Here is a 16,994-nt window from a genome sequence, read left to right as displayed (position 1 = left end):
TGGGTGCGTGGTTTTTGTACACCCGCTCCCCCGTTACATTATCACATACATACAAAACCAACCTCCCAGCGATGGAAGGGAAGAGCTTTTATTTTCATGACAAGCGTTTTTACACGGTTATGAGCAAGATACAATGTGTTTCATATCCTGTCATTTAAAACTCGCAATCCCATGAAATAAAATAGCGGTAACGCTCCCCCCGGCCACTCCCTTCAAGGCACCCTGGTGTTCCTAACCCTCAACCTTCCAGGCAGTGAAAGGTGTTTTATTATTGTGCCTAGTTTACAAGTGAAATAATTCATTACGAGTATGTGTAGTAAATTCTAAGAACGTGACAAAAATTACTGAATGGGTGGATTATTGTAATTTTTGATCAGTGGTCCAACATAACCTTGTGTGTTGCTAACCTGTAAATCGCTGTCACCTCCGCCCAAGTCTGTTTAAAGACAAGACAAAAGCTACTCTACCCATTTGCAAACACCCAAATGTACAGAAAATGTCCACAAAGTCAAAGATTCAGTCCCATAGCCATGAGGAATTTCAATTTAAATTGCAGGACAAGGTGATGTACAGGCTGAATCTTCCCTGTTCTTTTCCACCCTCCTTGAGAAAAACAAATAATGCTGAGCACCTGTATTCAACAGCTCAATTCTTTAGTATTACAGGAAAATATCATCCAGATCTAAGTCTGCCATAGAAATAACCGAAAAATTACTAGGATGGAATGTTTATGCTAAATACTTTCTGTACAGATATATCTTAATCCATATTAGCTCTGAACAGCTCTCGTAGGAGACTGCAGCCTTTTTCGCAGAGTCGCTGTCTTGCTAGTCCTCCTTCATAGAACACCATATGAAAAACAGTCATGTCCCCTAATTTATCATGGCTAAGAGACACTGCTGCTGCTTAACTGTAAAAAACATTATAAATTTGAAGTCACTTTACATTCAATTAGAAATAGCTAATGACTTGTAAAAACAAAGTGGCTTACAGTGAAATAATTAATGATTTGTTAAAAAATAGCTGACAGTGGTTTGTGTGTTTACAAATAAGTATTTTTGCATGAGATATAAGGAGGAAATGAGTCAAAGGACTTTTGCAAGGAAAACAACTGTGACGTTAATGTTTCTACACCTCAGTATGGCTTCTAGAACAAACAGCAGTTGCATTTATTTTACAATACTGACATTGCAGTTGATCCAGTTACTCAACAATGTCCCTTGCTTATGCAGTAATATTTGCCTGTTCCTCTAGTGTCAATTCTCTGTATTATAGCATATTTTGATAGCATTAAATAATAGACTTCGTGCAGTTTGTTGAAGTTAAATGCCAACAAGTATTCTGCTCTCAGGAATTTATTATTTCTTCCCATGTCTTTATGGGTGTAAATCCTGCACTCCATATTGTATTTATCATTAATCATTTATCATTAATCTTTGCTGTCCTGTACTGTATTATATTTATTCAGAAACAATCTGAAACACCAGGCAAAAATTTTAAGGTGCTTTAAACTGATCTCTATAGGGAGGCCTTGAAATCTAAAGCCCATTTTACTAAAATACTGGCTTTCATTTCCAAGCTTTTATGTTCTCTAAATACACAGATAATGCATATAAGCAACTCTGTGCATAGATTTGATATGGACGATAATATGCCACCTATGAAAGCAATAGGTCTCATTTTAATAACTGCTTTTCGAATGTGATTCTGCCCTCCAAAGGCTAAGCACATGTGAATAACCTTTGGCTGCTTTTTGCTTAACATCCGTGTTAGAAATTCTATCCAATGATTATGGTATTTCACAATAACTGCAATTTATTACATAATTTCTGCACCTCAAAAGGCCTACAGAACTGGGTAACTCAGTAAGAATGGGAATGGCAGAACTATTAATATTCTTTATTAGATAGCCATAAGTGAATATATTTTATGGTGGGAAGTAAAACAGAAAGATGCTGTCTAATAGTTATTGTAAACATTCTTATCTTCCCTTCCATAAATTTAGACAAAATAAAGTAGCTGTAAAGTGCTCTGGAAGGCTAAATAACCCAGAAGTGCACAGTGGGACTGAGAAACCTGCTCCCATATTTTCCCCATTTTAAATATAGCAATAAGAGAAAAAAAAAATCAGAACACTTGCTTGTCTTAATTATTTTAAAGTTTTGGTGGATATTAAAGTAATCAGTTTGCAGAGTCTGCATAGAGTGTGGCTTTTGAGCAACTTTCTAAATTATCTATTTAGTTCTGTTTAACTACTAAAGGTTTTATTTATTTCCCATATACTGCATGCAAATACTAAAAGCATCCTTGAATAGCAATGTATGTACCAACCACCTAAGAATCATAGCAGTACTTGTCAAACCCATGCATTTAAAAATCATGAGCCACTCTCCTGCTAAAAAACTAAGAACAGTTAAGTTGTTAAAATAACTTTATAGTTGGGGGTGAGTTGCTTTTGAAGCATTCAGTGGTCATATTTTCAGACTTTTTCTATAACCATGAAAGGTAGCAAATTTTGAATGAAAGATGAGGTTCCCAGCAGCAACCTGGTATTAAACAGTGAGGGCTTTTACCGAAAAGAAACGTATCACCCATCACACAGGAAGGGTTCCATGCTAAAACTGCAAGAGCTGGTAAAACCACAACAAAGCCCATTTTCTCTAGCCCTGACCCAAAGTAAGTAGTCGCAATTAAACAGCAAATAAATCCTGGAGTAAATAAATCCTGCAGGGATGGTCTGAAAAACACTTCTTATTCTTCAGAGTTTTGCTGTGCATAACTATCTTCTCTGTTTTCTTCTGTGAAAATAGCTTTTACTTCTGTGCTTTTTTTTTCCATGTGTGAAGACGATTCATCTCCTGGCTTCCCTTCACTCTCACCAGCCTCTGTATCTCCTGTGACCTCTATGGTACTAACCTCAACCTGCTCCAGCACCAAAGAATCTGGCGTATCTAGTAGTCCTGTTCTTGGGTTTTCTGTACCCAAAATGGGCTCTTGTGTTGTGTCTGCATTTTCAGCAGGATTATGAAAAAAGCTCTCAGTCTCCACCGGGATGGTATGGCTATTCCCTACTCCTCCCTCCTCCCCATCTAATCTTTTGTCTTTAGACACATTTTCAGTGTGTTCCTCTGGCTGCAATCTATCACTTTTGCAGCTTTCCACACCTGTGTACCAAACACTTCGTTTGATCTCCACCTCTGCCTTTGTCTCCTGAGGTGTATCTGAGCTTTCCACCAGCCATTCTGCTTGTGCCATATTGCAGGCCCCCTTGGACACATTCTTTAAATTCATACCATCTGTCCCCAAACTAGATGAAGATGGTTGGTCCTCCTTGAATTCTGCACATTCTGCTGCATCTTTATTCGTCATCATCTGGCTCACCTGAAATTCTGCTGCAGCCAATTTGCTCAACTCGTTATTCCCTTCATTGTGCTCTTGCAACTTTAGTATCTCACCTTTACAAATCTCCTTTATGTTCTCAGCTGGAGTATCTGCTGGTATCTCAACTGTACCCATTAGTAAACTCCTTATCTCATTCACATCATCAGGGGATTTACAACTCTTTTCTTCTGACTTGCTTTCTTCTTCAGACCCTCCTTTCCCTGCATTTTCATCCTGGGAAATAACCCTTGTCTCAGTACTTGCTCCTTGGCCATTGCTTGCTTTTTTATTATCCTCTTCAAATCCTGTTCCTATGGCATTTTCACTCTGTGATAATTTTTCTATAATTTCTTTTTCTACCTTCATTTTCTTTTCAACATCCCCTAAAATATCTGCTTCTACTACATTATCACGTGGGGAAGTCAGCTCTATCCCAGAAACTTCTTCCTGTGCTTCGCTTTCTTTTTCTGTGCTACCAACAAACACAGCATCCATTGCCACTTGACTCTCAGAAGTTACCTTTTCTTCCACTGCTCCTTGATGTACCTTGAGTTCTTTTTTAGGGCTGGCTCCAAGACGTTTTACTTCAGGTTCAGTCCCAGAAGCTACTTTTTCCTCCACAGCTTCTTGTTGTATCTTAAGGTCTTTCTCACTGTTCACTACACACTCTGATTTCATTGTCTCTTCGTTCTCCAAAGTGCGTTTTTCCTCTACAACTTCTTGTTTTGTAAGGGTAGCTGAAAGGGACTCCTTGTTTCGGCCAATGTCTGGATGGAACACTTCTTCACTTTTGCTTGCCTGATCACTAGCTGTTTTAACAGAAGCAACTGCTTCTTTGTCTGACGACTTTCTATCATCACCATCCTTCTCCCAAGAAATTTTTCCTGTCACAATGAGCGTTTCATCACTTTGAGTTTCAGTGTCTGACATCTCAGCTCGGGTGGTGGAAGGCTTCTTTGCAGGAGTGGTTTGTGCTGATCCTGAAGGGGTCTTCAGGTCTGTTAAGCTGGACACACTTTCACAGGGCAAATTCAAGTTATCTTCAAAGAGGTTGTGCTTCTTCATAACAGCAGCTTCTTTTATCACTAGGTAAAACAGAAAGATCAAACTGTTTTCAAAAGACTGACAGAAGTACATTGAAAAAGGTGCAGTGTTTTCCCAAGTTTCTAATGTTGTACATTTTGATATTACAGACAACAGTAGTTTTCATTTTCAACTTGCTTTTAGTTTACATTTCTTTTGGGGTGCAGGCAGGGATTTTATCTGTTTTCAATAATAGAACTTCAACATTGACCTAATCATTGCTGTAATAGAAAACTACCAGAAGAACCCACAACGCACAAAGATAATGTTTCACTGCATAAGTATATTACAAGAATATATGAATAGAAGTGTGCTCTTTACATTTATTATTACACTCATATTTTTAAACAGGAGTGCCAAAGAGGGTCTATTAAAATTTACCATGCAATACATATGCTTGTCTTTTGTCTAGTGTATAGACAGACTGGCAGATCCAGAGAGATCCAAGTATTTTATTATCTATACATGCCATCAAGAGTAATTTAGTTTTCCAAAACAAAAGCAGAGAGATTTGCAAGGAACACTGCACTGGCATCACTGATGTGCTGGAAACTGCATCCTGCAGTACATTTCATTTGAGGAAATTAAGTTTTGCTGCCATTAAATATCACCAAGTCTTTGCAAATAAGATCATAATTTCACTCTTTGGCCCAGGAAATCAAGATGAAATGAAGCTGGTATAATTACATTTTGCTAGAAATAGGCTTGTGCCAAGCTATCACTTCAAATTTCCCAGGTTTAGTAAAGTTCAGATTTTAGGGCTTGCCACACATCTTTAGCAAGCTAAATGAAAACACTGTAGCATCATAACCAACAGTCTTCAGGAAAGTGGGACCTGGGACTGAAACAGCCAGGTTAGGACTCTGGGAAGCTCTGAGCAAGAGCTGACAGGCCAGCGATTGAAATGTTGTTACTGTGGCCTCAATAAAGTTCTTACCTTTCAGGGTTTCTTCAAGCAGTGTCTGATATAAAATCTCTTCATACACATTTTCTACTTGGATCACGCTAGTGTAATCAGCAAAAATGAACTGCTCGTATTTCTGCAGCTCCTGTGCAGACAGAGAAGAAAGCAACAGATATATAAAAATGAGAGATTCTGAAAGTCCTGGTTCAACATAGCACCTTGGAGATACTTTCTAGCAGGTCTTGCAATGCTCCTTTATGGCTTTTGAGATGAACTATTCGAACTATGACTAAATGAACTATGTATGTTCACAATTTATTATGCATTTATGAAGCAGTATTCTTGCGCAATAATTAGATTTAAAAGCAGTATAGATCACCACTATCTGCATTATAATAAACAATTCTGAAATAAATAGCTAGTGAGGAAATGCCTCACTGTTTGCCCAAGGAGGCAAATCCACAGTGAGCGTGGGAGATACAGGGTTTGATTTTTTCTAATAGGTGTGTAACATTTTAGCTTACTGATTTATACGCAATAGCCTGTCTAGACAATAACTGAGTCATTATCACTAAGCAGCTGTTGGTTGTCTGTAAAAAGTAAAGTGACCTCTGCCTTGTTCTAGAAAAGGTGCTTACATGAAAACATCTGGAGGTTTTCAAGAGGTCAAGACCTGACTGGGCATGTCAACTGTCCCACACATTTGCTTCTAGAGTTGGCTGCTCATTTCTGCAGAGGCATAAACTCAACTGTCAGAAATTAAACAGAAAGGACTTGTGGGAAGTTTGCATCGCCACTGCTTCCTTCATCCTGTATGATAGATGTGGATCTTCACCCTCTCTACATATATTCAAGGTGATGAAATGCTTGCCCTTGTGTGAAGGCAGTGCTGACACTGTACAAGAGACTATTATTTTTGGGATAGTAAAGAAAGTAGAGTGGCATAGAGAAGAGTGTGATTTTAAACACATTTTTGAAAGTTGTAAGTTTTAATAATCCATACTTAAAGACTTACAAGCGTAACTTGGGAAAATACTTGATTTTGAAACTGAAACAAGCTGGAGAACATCAGCAAGAGCAGCATAGCCTGTGGGAACTGATGAACATCAAGGGAAACAAAAGAGCAGAGAGGCTGGGATGGCTTAGGGCAGTCATCAGTCAGCAGGTACAGTAAAAAAGCAAGAGGATAGGCATGGGCTTCAAGAAAGACACAGACTATTTATTTTGAGTCAAGATGAACAGCATTCCAACACGCTTCTGATGCAGCCATACTGATAACATCTCCATGAAACTCTGGAAGCCACATTTGCTTAGTACTAACCTACCCATATGACTAAGGACAACAGAGATCATCTCTGTATGTTTATTTCCTGATTGTTGATGCAATTACTTCCATTTAGAATCATTGACAGCAAGTGCAAGGCCTGTCTGATTGCTGCTCCTGCTGCCCAAGCAGACATTTGGCTTTGAAGAAGGTTGTCAGCAGAGGCCCTGTATGGTCACAGCCATGCCTCAGAAAGTGCTGCTGAAGAGAGAAGTGCCCTCCAACAGACTGAATTTTTACCTGCAGCAGGGCTACTGAACACAAAGACAAGCTCATAATCTACAACTGGAACTGTCAAGAGGAGTCCAGTTTGAGGGGACTTCAAACCTCCAGGGAAGAAATGAAACAGGGATGGGCAAAGGTCTGCAACTCTTTGAGAAAGCAAGCTGTATATACAGCTTTCCTGTTTCCTGAAATCTTCCTTATGCTCCACATCTACCCAATCCATGAACTGACAGATATCTAAGTATCACTTGTTCCAGCAGGCAGCCAATCTGCACAACTGTCCAAGAGAAAACAGCCTTATAGGGTTGAGGATTTACTGCCAATGTGTTAATCCTTCCCTGCCTTTTATTACTGTGTTTTATAATCATAGAAACCTACTGGTTTGCACATTGAAGCCAGTGTCTTCTGCATTGTGGGCAAAGTAATCTGTACCAATGCTTCTTGAAATATCTTCTTCCGGATAGTGCTGCTGTCATAATCATATTGCTGTCAAAATAGTCAAAAAGAGAAACAAGCCCAAACATGTTTGGGGTTATTAATCATTCATAAGAGGAACTGGTTCTTGTTATCCTGTAACTGGTGATGTGTCAATTCTAAAGGATACCATAACATGGGTGCACTCAGGGGTTTGAATTTCTGTGCAGGTTGTTCCAGCTTTTAAAAAAATAGTCTAAAATCTAGTTTTGTTGGATCTCTTTTCCAGAAACAGGCCCCTGATTCTTCTCTCCAGGTATTTCAGCACTGCCTCTTCTGAGAGTAACAAATTCTAGGGGCTAATTATAAAGTTAATAAAAATTATTTACCCAGCTCCACAGCATCATATCCATCTGATTTAATTGCAATGAAAGGCACTGCATATGTAGTTTCACAAGTGTCTGTCTAGAACTAGGTTTTACCCCCAAATGCTAAGTGCCACCAAATTAATATTTCCAGCTGAATGGTAAGAGGTATGCTCTTTCAAATACTGAGATACATTAATATAAAATATATTTTCCATTTCTGAAAAGGCAGATCCCAAGGTTTTCCTGTGAAAATGCTGCCACATTACATTTACCTTCAGTACTCTCAGCTTGACTTTTTCAGTGGTGGTTGCAACTTTCGCTGAGTCTGCCTGGTGACTTGGAGAGAACAACTGCTCAAAAGTATAAACTGCATTTTCCATCAGCTAAAAACAATAATGAGGAGAAAAAAAAAAACCCAACTGTTAAAGACCAGTAACATAAAATAGTACTTCTGAGAAGGTGAAACAGAAGAAGAATAACAGGCCTAAAATAAATAAGTATTTCAATTACTTTAAATGATTGTGGAAGGGGAAGAAAAAACATACACAGAAATCTTGCAATAAAGAAAATTTAGCCTTGGTATCATTATTAAACTATCATAGGTTTCCTGTAGATTTAATCTCATGTCACCATCCAAACTGACAGTCACAAAGACAAAAAGTAGAATCAACCACCTATATATATAAAGGCCATAGACAAAACTCACTATCCCTAATAAGGTGACTCCCACTGACTCCTACCAGATTCTAATGGTCTTAATCACAAATACTGCTGAAATTTTTTTTTTAAAGGTAACTAATCAGTAACTTTCCTTATGATACAAATCACTACCAGCAAAAATTGCAGAGAGTGAAGTAATTTCTCACGGAATTATGTTAGGTAGGCTGGCATTTGCCATATTTTCAGGTTACTCAGAGATTCATTAAAAATATTAAACCCACTATTCTGAAAACGTATTTCAAAAAAACAGTTCTGCAAGTGTTAATTAGTTCTACTTAATAAGGCTTTGCCTTTTTTACCTAAGTGTTGTCATTCAAATTTTAATATAATCTGATTGAAAAAGTACAGGGATATCCACAGGGAGGCTGTTCATTTGGCCAAATATTCCTTTGCATCACATGGGGCCATCTCAGTCAACATACATAGTCAGCCATATATAATATAGGACTTCTTGTAGTTTGTAAATTAATATGTACACACTTAGGGATAAGACATGCTTTTAATTCCTCCTTAACTAGTACATCTTCGTGAATGAAAATTAACAGTGACAAATGTTGAAGACCAGTTTTTATAACTGACTTTGCAGATAATGTAGGATTGGACTATACAGGCTGTATAATGCAGAAGGTGGAGATTTATTCAATTTGTGTGTGTGTCAGAAGGCTGTACAGTAAAAACTCATGCAACTGTAAAACCTCAGATACAAGAAAAAGACAGGATCAGTGTAGAGTTAAGTCCGAGGCTAATTAAAAGATTAAATACTCATTTCTTATCTCAATTTTTATTTGAAGCAAATGATAAACTGGTGTAATTCTGGTGAAGTCACTAAAGCTGCTTTATTTTTACGCCAGTTGAGCACTGTGCTCCCAAATTTCTTACAATTGGCCACTAGAGGATGCCAAGCTCCCAAACCAAGGAATTCTGCTCCAGCCTCCACCCGAGCCAAATGCTTCTTTTACATTAAGACTACATGAGCATAGGCATATCTGACCTTACTTGTTAAAAAAATAAATGTCCGTGAATACAAAGTGAAACTACTTGCTATTTTTCTGAGAAAAATACCAGCATTCTAAAAAGAGAAGCAGGAACAGCATTTTTAGATACAAGTCTTTTAAAGAGAAGAGCATTAACAGCCTTTTTAGATACGAGTCTTTTAAAGAGAAAAGCATTAACAGCATTTTTAGAACTTGTTCTTTAATTTAACTTCTTTATTGTACATTTTGATTCATGTTCTGTTCAGAAAAAAACACCACGTGGTTTGTATGGGATCTATTTTTTGTCTACTTCTTTATCTTGACTCATAGCCTTCACTTACTGAAAGACATTTTATTTGGCAGCATTTTGGAATGGTCCCCCTGAAAGACCCAGACATGAAATCAGAATTTTATTTCTAAGTAATTCTTTGGGTGCTGATCATGGCTGTACTTAGAAGATCTGCTTTTAGGAAAACCCTACCCCAGCACTGTGCTAGAGACTTCCTTTCCATATTTACAACTCTCATTCCACAGAACTGGACCAGCTCCATTTCATAAGATTACCAACTAGATTATTTAGTTTCTCAACTGCATATTAAAATCACAGGATTCAACTTAGAGCTAGAAGGCCGAATCTGTCTTGTGATCTGGCAATCAAAAGAAGTCTACTAGCCAGCTCTTAATAGATTTCTGGCCAGGCATCTAGAAGAAATAAATGCAAAGCAAAATTATAGCCTGTACCAATACACACTAGAGGGGGAAAAGAGGAGTTCGTTTTCCATCTGAAATGATGTAGACACTTCAACCATTCCAATGAGAAGTTTGTTTAAAGCACCTACATGCAGCTACATCCTGAGATGTCATCTGTCCAAGTAATTGCCAGTTTCTACTCTTAATTGCCATACTTTATATTAATGAGAAAATAAACTACCAAGGAAGAGACGTTCCATTTTGGTAAAATATATATAAGAAAGACCCTTCCTAAATCCTTGAGAATGTAAATCAGGTACATTTTAGCACTCCACTGGTTACAAGCACAACTTTCTTGGGTACTAAGAATTCAGAACATGACAGAGCAGGAGAAGAGATGATCCATCCAAAACTTTTGAGCCTTGTTGAAAGACACACGTGTCCTCACAAATGTAAATGTCAAACAGCTTCTAGCTGTGACTTTCTTAGGTTTTGTTATCTGTGCTTTGATATTCTGGGACTGTTGCACAGCTTTTTAATCAAGATTACTTTGAAGCACATTAGAAGGGCAAAATTAACCTGTTCTCCCAGGAGGAAAAACTGGATGTTACAGTACCTCTTGCATGAAGTTCTGTGTCCTTTGAATCACAAAATCAATGTGGTAGACCTTGAAGCGACTCTTGAGGTCTTGAAGCAGCTCCTGGAGGAGATTCACTTTCAGATAGCAGGGCTCCATTTTCACAGAGTTGAATGGCAGGTTCATAAGCTGATCCATGTTCTGCATTCCAGTGGAGGAAAAACAGGTTTCAAGAGAAAGCCACCAGAGGTGAATTTTTAAAAGTGAATTGAACGGTGGCCCTAAACCAATTTCTAATATCTGCACTCTAGTTGCACAAATACCACAAGACTTCCTAAACAAAAAACCCAAGAGCTAACATACTACGACCTGGGAAAGCTAACACTGCTGTCAATCAAATTCTAGCTAGAAGGCCCTTGTGCTAACATAAAAGGCTTCAAATATATTTTTGTCTTACCTCCTTTAGCTTCGTGATATCATTTGTCTTCTGGAAGTCCTGGATGATTTCGATAACTTCTTTATCAAAAAGTGAGCGGACTTCAGTGAATCCAGAACTCACCGGACCCATGAGCTCCTCTAATATGGACGTGAGAAATGGCTGGATATTTTCTGTGCAGCACTTCTGGGCAGGCTCAGAAACAGTGGCTAGAGTGTCAGACAATACAACGGTTGCATTTAGGCTACTAAGAGATATAGTGAAAAAGTAATCTGATTTACTTTACAATGAATTAAATGACTCCCTGCTTTTCCCTGGAGTCACACCTCCACAAAGATGAAGAAGGTGATGAAAGGAGAGTATATAGTTTTATGAGTGACAATAAAACACCTTTCCCATGCCCCACCTAATCAAATGCTAGCAGCTTAGGAGCATTGTGAGAGCAGAAGAAAGAGCAGCTCTAAGTATTGATACATACTGGGAGATTCACACAGAGCATGGCCACAGAGACTCTATGAGGAAGCATCCAAACTTGGTACTCTATAGTTCACCAAAAGCATCCTGGTCTGGTATGTCAGAATACCAACAGAACATCCTGAGTTTTATCAAAACAGCTCCTAAATTATCATTTATTTATTTGCTAGCTTCAGCAACATCAACTAATGTTTTGCCTGCTTTTTACACTCATTTTTATATTCATAGCAAAATTATAATTACTTCACATTAGTTTAAAAGTACCTAAGAAGCCCTTTAGCTTAAGTACTCTTTCATAGCTTATGAATTTGTCACATAACCAGAATCTGGTTTTGTGGCACATTCCAAGACATCAGGTCAAAACCACTACGCTTTTAATTATGCTCATGTGACCTGGTATCTTCATTACATAAGGCTGTCCAAATAAAAATGAAAGCAGAACGAGCAACTCTAATCAACCTGTCAGCTCTACCTCCAGCTTGAGAAGACCTAGTATTTTCACAGACACAGTGGCCACAGGTATCAGTTCCCATCAAAGGCAGCAGAGGTTCAAAGCATTTGTTTTCTGAAAATTAGTGTCTCCAGTTGGATTTTTCAAAACACATGAGAATTTCAAAACAATGACATCTGGTAATTTGAGCAACACAACGGAAAACATTCAAAAATGGCTGCAAAACACAGCTGTTCCTCCACTAACCTTTGATTTTTCCAGCTAAGAAGTTCTTGGAGTTCAGAATCTGATCCATGTCTGAACGAATTGTTCCTTCAAGAGTTTTTGCAAAATCTCTGCATTCTTCTTTCAAGGTACTTAATCCTTCTGACACCTGCTGCTGAACTAAGCCGTAAGTTTCTTCTACGATCTAAACACAAATTAAATTAAGAAGCATAGGTTAGAATCAGCCCACATAGACAACAAGGTTTTATGAGAAATAACTACTCTGTAAATACCAGTACTTACACCAAACCAGGCCCGCTTCCTATCATTCCTCTTTCCTTTCATTTTAGGCAGGATCATTGTTTGAAGGTTAGGCAGGAGTTCCTCCATCACAAGGTTGCTCAGGATCTATATAGTCAGATGATTAAAGTTACACATTCACGTACTATTCTTCATCTGAAAACTGAGCACTCACATCACATTGTGATGTGCAAACACAGGCAACCTCAAATAAATACAATTACTATCCCAGGTTGCCAGGAACACTGGATTTAAAATATTATGTATGCCTGAGGGAAAATCCATGAATTTCATCTGAAGCATTTCTCACTCAAAGACTTTGAGAGACTATGCAACAATTGAAACAGATGAATAAGATGCCTGTTAAAATTTACTGCATGCTATTATGAAATTACCATGTGCAAATCAGTGGAGATAAAATGATTGATATCAACTGAGCAATTGGATCAATAAAGTTGGTTTGCTGCTTCCCCACACTGACCTTGTTCTGGGATACTTACACCCGCTGAGAGGGGTTATCATCAAAGAGAAATTGTCCTAACAAGTCATAAAACAAAGGATGCTCTGAAAGGAAGATAATTGTGCAAGAAAAGAAAGATATTATGGTACCAATGTGAATCTCCAGCACTTTTTTAGGTAAGCACCTACTTCACAATTCAAACAAGAAAAGAACGAGAGCCTAACGTATCCTGGGCTGCATCAAAAGAAGTGTGACCAGCAGGTCAAAGGGGGTGATCCTGCCCCTCTACTCTGCTCTTGTGAGACCTCACTTGGAGTATTGTGGACAGTTCTGGTTGCCTCAACATAAAAAGGACATGGAGCTGCTGGAGCAAGTCCAGAAGAGGGCCATGAGGATGATAAGAGGGCTGGAGCACCTCCCGTATGAAGACAGGCTGAGAAAGTTGGGGCTGTTCAGCCTGGAGAAGAGAAGACTGCGTGGAGACCTCATAGCAGCCTTCCAGTGTCTGAAGGGGGCCTACAAGGATGCTGGGGTGGGACTCTTCGTTAGGGATTGTAGTGGTAGGACAAGGGGTAACAGGTTCAAACTTAAACAGGGGAAGTTTAGATTAGATATAAGGAACTTCTTTACTGTGAGGGTGGTGAGGCACTGGAATGGGTTACCCAAGGAAGTTATGAATGCTCCATCCCTGGTGGTGTTCAAAGCCAGTTTGGAGAGAGCCTTGGGTGACATAATTTAGTGTGTGGTGTCCCTGCTCATGGCAGGGGGATTGGAACTAGATGATCTTAAGGTCCTTTCCAACCCTAACTATTCTATGATTCTAAGAAAAACAGGATATAGGACAGAAATGGAACCCAGAAATGTGGGTAACCCGTGAATCAAATCATTCTACTCTATCTGATTTTTTTAAATGTGTAACACAATCCAAAGATTCATTAGCTCCAGCCTAATCATGAGGCAGAAAGGACAAAATAAATAGCTAGCTGTTGGAGTTCATGAAAAAAATTTTCAAGCACTTTCTTTTGTCACTAAAAGACAACTCTACTAGTCTAAAATCAATAAAACTTTCGCATTGTAGGATTCATAGATTCATATACATTAAAGTTTCCTCTCAACACCTCCAGATTCTTGAATGAAAACCTAAGAAGACACTCTATGACAAAGTGCACCACAGCAGAAAGGCAGAGGGAAGAAAAGTGTCAGAGGGGCTACTACACATAGAGTGTTTCGTGATGGAATGTAAAGAAACTGAGGAAAAAGTGTCATTGCCCCATTTTTTAATTATTTCTGTATGTATATGGTTGGTCTATCATTGCTATATTTTTCTAAATTGACACTTAGTACTTTTCTACCTCAAGAACATTTTCACTTTGAAACAGGATTCAGTGGTTGTAGAAGAGATACATCACCCTTTGTGATCCCAGCATCTAACTGGCAATTCAGTCTGTCAGATGTTTCCAATTAGAAAGAAAATACATCAGACTGGGACTACAGATGATACCGATTTGGGGGAGTGGTCAATACACTGGCAAGCAAGGCTGCTATTCAAAGGGACCTAGATGGGCTGAAGAAACGGGTGGACAAAAACATCATGAAGTTTAGCAAAAGCAAATGCATAGTCCAACATCTGGGGTGGAACAACCCTGAACATCAGTTTAGGCTGGTGACAACTGGCTGGAAAGCAATTTTGCAGAAAATTACTTGGGCATCCTGGTGGAAAAGAAATTCAACATTGGTCTGCAGGGTGCCCTTGCAGCAAAGGGCAACAGCAGGTTGAGGGAGAATGTTCTCCTCTATTCAGCACTTGTGAGACCACATCTGAAGTGGTGTCCAGTTTGAGGCTCTCCAGTAAAAAACAGATCTTGGCACACTGGAGTGAATCCAGCAGAGCGCACCACGATGATCGGGGGATGGAGCACGAGATGTAAGGAGAGGCGAAGAGAACTGGGTTTGATCAGCCTTAAGAAGATAAGGCTCAGGAGAGACCTTGTTGCTGTCCACAACTTCAATATGGAGGATGTTGGGCAGGCACAACCAGACTTTCCTTGGAAATGGCCAGGGAAAGGAAGAAGGTAATGGTTACAAGTAGTAACAAGGGAAATAGTAATCAGGTATTAAGAAATATTTTTCACCATGAGGGCAATCATGGGAACAAGTCATGCCATCTCCAACTCAACTGCACAAAGCCCCTAAAGTTGGCTCTTCTTTAAGTGGGGGATTGATCAAGATAACCTCCAGATAACCCCTTTTAACTAAACTGTTCTCTGGTTCTGTGGTTCTCTTGATAGCGTCACCCAACTTTGTACAGAAGAAGGATCAAATTCTTTCTTTGATACAGAAAGAATTAAATGGTGTGAGACGGATGCCTGGTTTCAGTTACTGGTACCCAGTTCAGAAGTTTTCTTTAGAATTACACACTCTATCAGTGTGTAATCTAGTGTTTGAAGCTCGTCTGCGTAGATTTGAACTACAATGTCTTCCTTGCCCATCCCACTCAGATGCACCAAACTGTCAATAAATATATAGAGTTACAGACAGAGCTCTGATTTTGGGAGTCTAGACTTTCCACTCCATTTTTTATTTATGGACACTGTAGGTACTCTGGCCTGAGAAAGCTGTGAGACCTCTCTCCTACACTTTCCTTTCAGCAGCAAAAGTTGGCCAATAAGGCAAACTATGCAAACAGAGGTAAGTAGTTTATCTTAGGACCTGCCCTATTGCTATTTCTTTGTGATCTCAGGTCTCTGAACATGCTTCCTGTGGAGGCATCTATCACTGCTGGGGATATATGCTGGATTCTTGAATTTCTCTGCTTCAAGCAATTTTGAACTAAAGACCTCAGCCCCGTATTTGGTTCAGTCATTACTCACCCTCATAATTCAGAGGAGAAAGGGACATCTTTTATTTCTGGACATTAATATACATCTAATATACCTATAACATGCAATACCCTATTATTGTTGTTTCATGTAACTTAAGTAGTTATAGGTTATGCCACACCACCACTTTCAATTCAGCTGTGCTGACTCAAATACCTGTCAAAACCAATGGACGATTTCAGGTCCTAAACTAATGGGTCACTTAAAAATAATCTCAAGAATAACCCAAACTGGAGCACCGCAGACCAAATAATAAACATGACAATGGATCAAACATATTCTGAAGAATGTGAGCACATTTTTAGGAGTGCTGGATTGGCTTTATATTTCTGTACTGAAAGGTGCACTGTAGAGTTTTGGGGTTTTTTAATCCCTTATTCAGCTATCCTTGATTTACCAGTATGTTACTTCTACATTCATGTAGTACTTACCGATGAAGTTATACTAGTACAAAATGGGGGTGTTTTAGTGCTCTCACTATGTGGCTCTGCTGCTGCTTATAACAAGTGTTGTTGATAATTGCCTGGGTTTAACACAGTATTTCGGCACTTAACGTACAGAAATACCATCTGCTACTGAATTTATCCTTTGTTAATAATGAAACCTTAAAAATGAAAAAGAACAAAAACAAAACCAGGGAAAGGAACTTTTACGACAAAAAAAAATAAATCAGTAAATCTTCAGCCAAGTGACTGGGTACTTGGTAATACTACATCCATGTTGCAGTACCTAGGCGTGAGCTAATGCTGTAGAGACTCTGTCATTATAAATTAATGTCAGGGAATATATTTATTGGCATTCTGCAGAGATTTTTACAGCAACAAATTGTAGCTTGCTTGTTCCAAACCACTCACTTAGCCTGGATATTTGCCTAAAATAATTATTATATTTGGTCAAAGCAGGCATGAGAACAAACTATACTTACAAAATGAATTATTACTAAGAAGATAATAGCATAACTAGTCTGGATGTCTTCTGATTACAGTTCTCTTGAGGTTTATGAGTAAGTAGTTGGCAAGCAATAGGAAAAAAAAAAGTAAAATGAAACTAGCACTATAACAGCTACATAACTTGAGGGAGGAGGGGAGAAGAGGGAAACCCTCACTCCCTCCACTGGAAGGATAGAACTC

At 38.7% G+C, this 16,994-nt stretch overlaps 1 protein-coding gene across 1 annotated transcript in view; it reads right to left on the bottom strand.

Annotated features, from left to right (window-relative positions):
- Positions 1-2,879: 2,879 nt before the first annotated feature.
- FAM129A (family with sequence similarity 129, member A) overlaps positions 2,880-16,994 on the bottom strand; it is a gene marked incomplete at both ends in the record, with an annotated part of 34,373 nt that continues 20,258 nt past the window's right edge. Inside the window, 8 exons of the mRNA XM_010011503.1 lie at positions 2,880-4,466; positions 5,402-5,513; positions 7,296-7,403; positions 7,972-8,082; positions 10,700-10,861; positions 11,118-11,305; positions 12,268-12,430; positions 12,529-12,633. Of these exons, the coding sequence (XP_010009805.1) occupies positions 2,880-4,466; positions 5,402-5,513; positions 7,296-7,403; positions 7,972-8,082; positions 10,700-10,861; positions 11,118-11,305; positions 12,268-12,430; positions 12,529-12,633 (2,536 nt within the window). The remainder of the gene's footprint in view (positions 4,467-5,401; positions 5,514-7,295; positions 7,404-7,971; positions 8,083-10,699; positions 10,862-11,117; positions 11,306-12,267; positions 12,431-12,528; positions 12,634-16,994) is intronic.

The sequence above is a fragment of the Nestor notabilis genome, unplaced genomic scaffold, assembly GCF_000696875.1.
Source record: "Nestor notabilis isolate BGI_N333 unplaced genomic scaffold, ASM69687v1 scaffold14060, whole genome shotgun sequence".
Classification (NCBI taxonomy): domain Eukaryota; kingdom Metazoa; phylum Chordata; class Aves; order Psittaciformes; family Psittacidae; genus Nestor; species Nestor notabilis.
This window is presented reverse-complemented; position numbering and strand designations above follow the sequence as displayed.